Source organism: Cyprinodon variegatus, unplaced genomic scaffold (genome assembly GCF_000732505.1).
Source record: "Cyprinodon variegatus isolate N-32 unplaced genomic scaffold, C_variegatus-1.0 Scaffold907, whole genome shotgun sequence".
NCBI classification, from domain to species: Eukaryota; Metazoa; Chordata; class Actinopteri; order Cyprinodontiformes; family Cyprinodontidae; genus Cyprinodon; species Cyprinodon variegatus.
The window spans coordinates 198,547-200,670 of record NW_015151360.1 but is presented as its reverse complement, the minus strand read 5'-3'; the positions used below and the strand labels follow the sequence as shown (position 1 = coordinate 200,670).

The 2,124-nt window shown below is 41.7% G+C and overlaps 1 protein-coding gene across 1 annotated transcript in view; it reads right to left on the bottom strand.

Annotated features, from left to right (window-relative positions):
- Positions 1-837: 837 nt before the first annotated feature.
- LOC107099780 (leucine-rich repeat-containing protein 72-like) overlaps positions 838-2,124 on the bottom strand; it is a 25,731-nt gene continuing 24,444 nt past the window's right edge. The window contains exon 5 of the mRNA XM_015398041.1: positions 838-1,268. Coding sequence (XP_015253527.1) covers positions 1,079-1,268 — 190 coding nt within the window. The 3' untranslated portion in view covers positions 838-1,078. The remainder of the gene's footprint in view (positions 1,269-2,124) is intronic.

Below are 2,124 nucleotides of genomic sequence, written 5' to 3'. Positions count from 1 at the left end.
ATTTGGCCCGTCTATCACCAACATAGGCCAATCAGCTAACCAGTATTTTCGCCCCTTCCCAAAATTACTTCAACAGAAGGTTTCCAGATGGATATGCGGAGCAAATCCATCTGGCTGAGTCAGGTTAAAAACTGGAGTCCTTTAGGATTTAATGATTGCATGAATGCCCTTATTAATATTGGTGCTAGTGATAGCAATGCTATTCTTGGTATCTACAGTCCAAGAGCAAAGATTTTAAATAGGGGGGGCAGAATGTTAGAGATTGAACTAATGAATACCGGAGAATGGGAGAATAGAGATAGTATGATAAAAAGGGGTCAGTATGCCCTCCAGCAGATTAAGCCTATAGCAGCATAACTATATAGAGATAGCTCAAGAGAAACCACTGGGAACAGGACCTGGCTTTAGAAGACAGACTCCATTAACTAAGTGACAAAACTGATGTTTTGCTCACATTCTAACAATGTATCCATACTCAGAATTTGTATTAGCGCACAGCACTATTTATTACTCTGTTAAGTAGCATCATCAATTCTGTGGTACTGCCAGCAGATGTTAAACTGCGTAATTGTCTGGAATAATTCAGGAAATCTTGAAATTAGAATTTCACCAGGCGTTCAGAGTAAACATGGAAGACCAGCAGCTCACATTCCAAGCTGCAGAGCATCGAATACAAGTACACCACAGACCAAACATCGGGTTCACCAATGAGGTGAAGAAGAGATATATATATATATTTTTAAGACCTGATCAATGCAATCAGTTTTTATAGACTTCATAAACAAAGGTAGGATCCTGCACAACTTTTATTTCTTCTTTTGAAGACGTATAAGCAAAATAACAATCCAACATTGGTGAAATATATTAGTTTTTTTATTATTATTGATTGCAAACAATTGTTGTGGCCCCTGATGGCACCTTAGTTAAAGACAAATGGGCAGAACTAACACAGATGTGTTTGATGATGATTGTGCATTTGAAAGTGCTGCATCATAGAACATGTTTTTTATTTAAATGATAGCAGAATCAGCGCAAACTAAAGTGTATTAAACATCAGCTCATTGTCAAAGGGTTGATTTTATCGTCTGACAATGCCATCGCTCTTCCTCTGTATCTGTTTCCTGGACAAGTCGCTCTTCTTCTTCCAGCTGCTGCTGGGGTGGCTCTGTTGCAGCCTGTAGGTTTTCCTGGCTTCAGCTCTCTCCTTCTCCATAACCTCTGTGTCATCCAGAATCTCCAGGCCTGGGATCTGACTGATCACATATAGCCTGAGTGGAGGAAAATACAGCAATAACAATCAACAGGGTTGGACAGACATTCTGTCGTCCGTAGTTACAGTCCATAACAACCAGGTGATACAAGGAAATTTTTCCTTTTTTTCCCTTAAAGTACAGTTATGCTTGGACAATTACTGCTTAAAAATTGAACTCAAATAACACATCCAGGATCTGCATGAATGAAATTCTCATTGTATTCTTTGTTCCGTACAAAGATGGATGTGCTAACACCAAAAACATATAAAACCGTCGATGGCAATCCAATTTATTATCCAATGGAAGCCTGAATTTAGAGTCAAACACCAAATTAAAGTGGAAAAACTCTACAGGGGGATCCAACTTTGATGTAATGTCCTTAAAACAGGTCAAAATGAGGCTCAGTATTGTGTGTGGCCTCCACCTGCCTGTATGACCTCCCTACAACACCTGGGCACGCTCCTGATGAGGTGGCGGATGGTCTCCAGAGGGATCTCCTCCCAGACCTGGGCTAAAGCATCCACCAACTCTGGATAGTTCGTGATGCAACATGACGTTGGTGGATGGATCATGACATGATGCGCCAGATGTGGTTAATCAGATTCAGGTCTGGAGAACAGTTGAGCCAGTACATAGCTTTAATGCCTTCATCTTACAGGAGCTTCTGACATGCTACAGCCCCATGAGGTCTAGCATTGTCCTGCATTAGGAGGAATCCAGGGCAACAGCACCACCATATGGTCTCACAAGGTGTCTGAGGATCTCATCTCGGTACCTAATGGCAGTCATGCTACCTCTTGCAAGCACATGGAGGGCTGTCAGGCCCTCAAAAGAAATGCAAACCCACACCATTACTGACCCACTGCCAAAC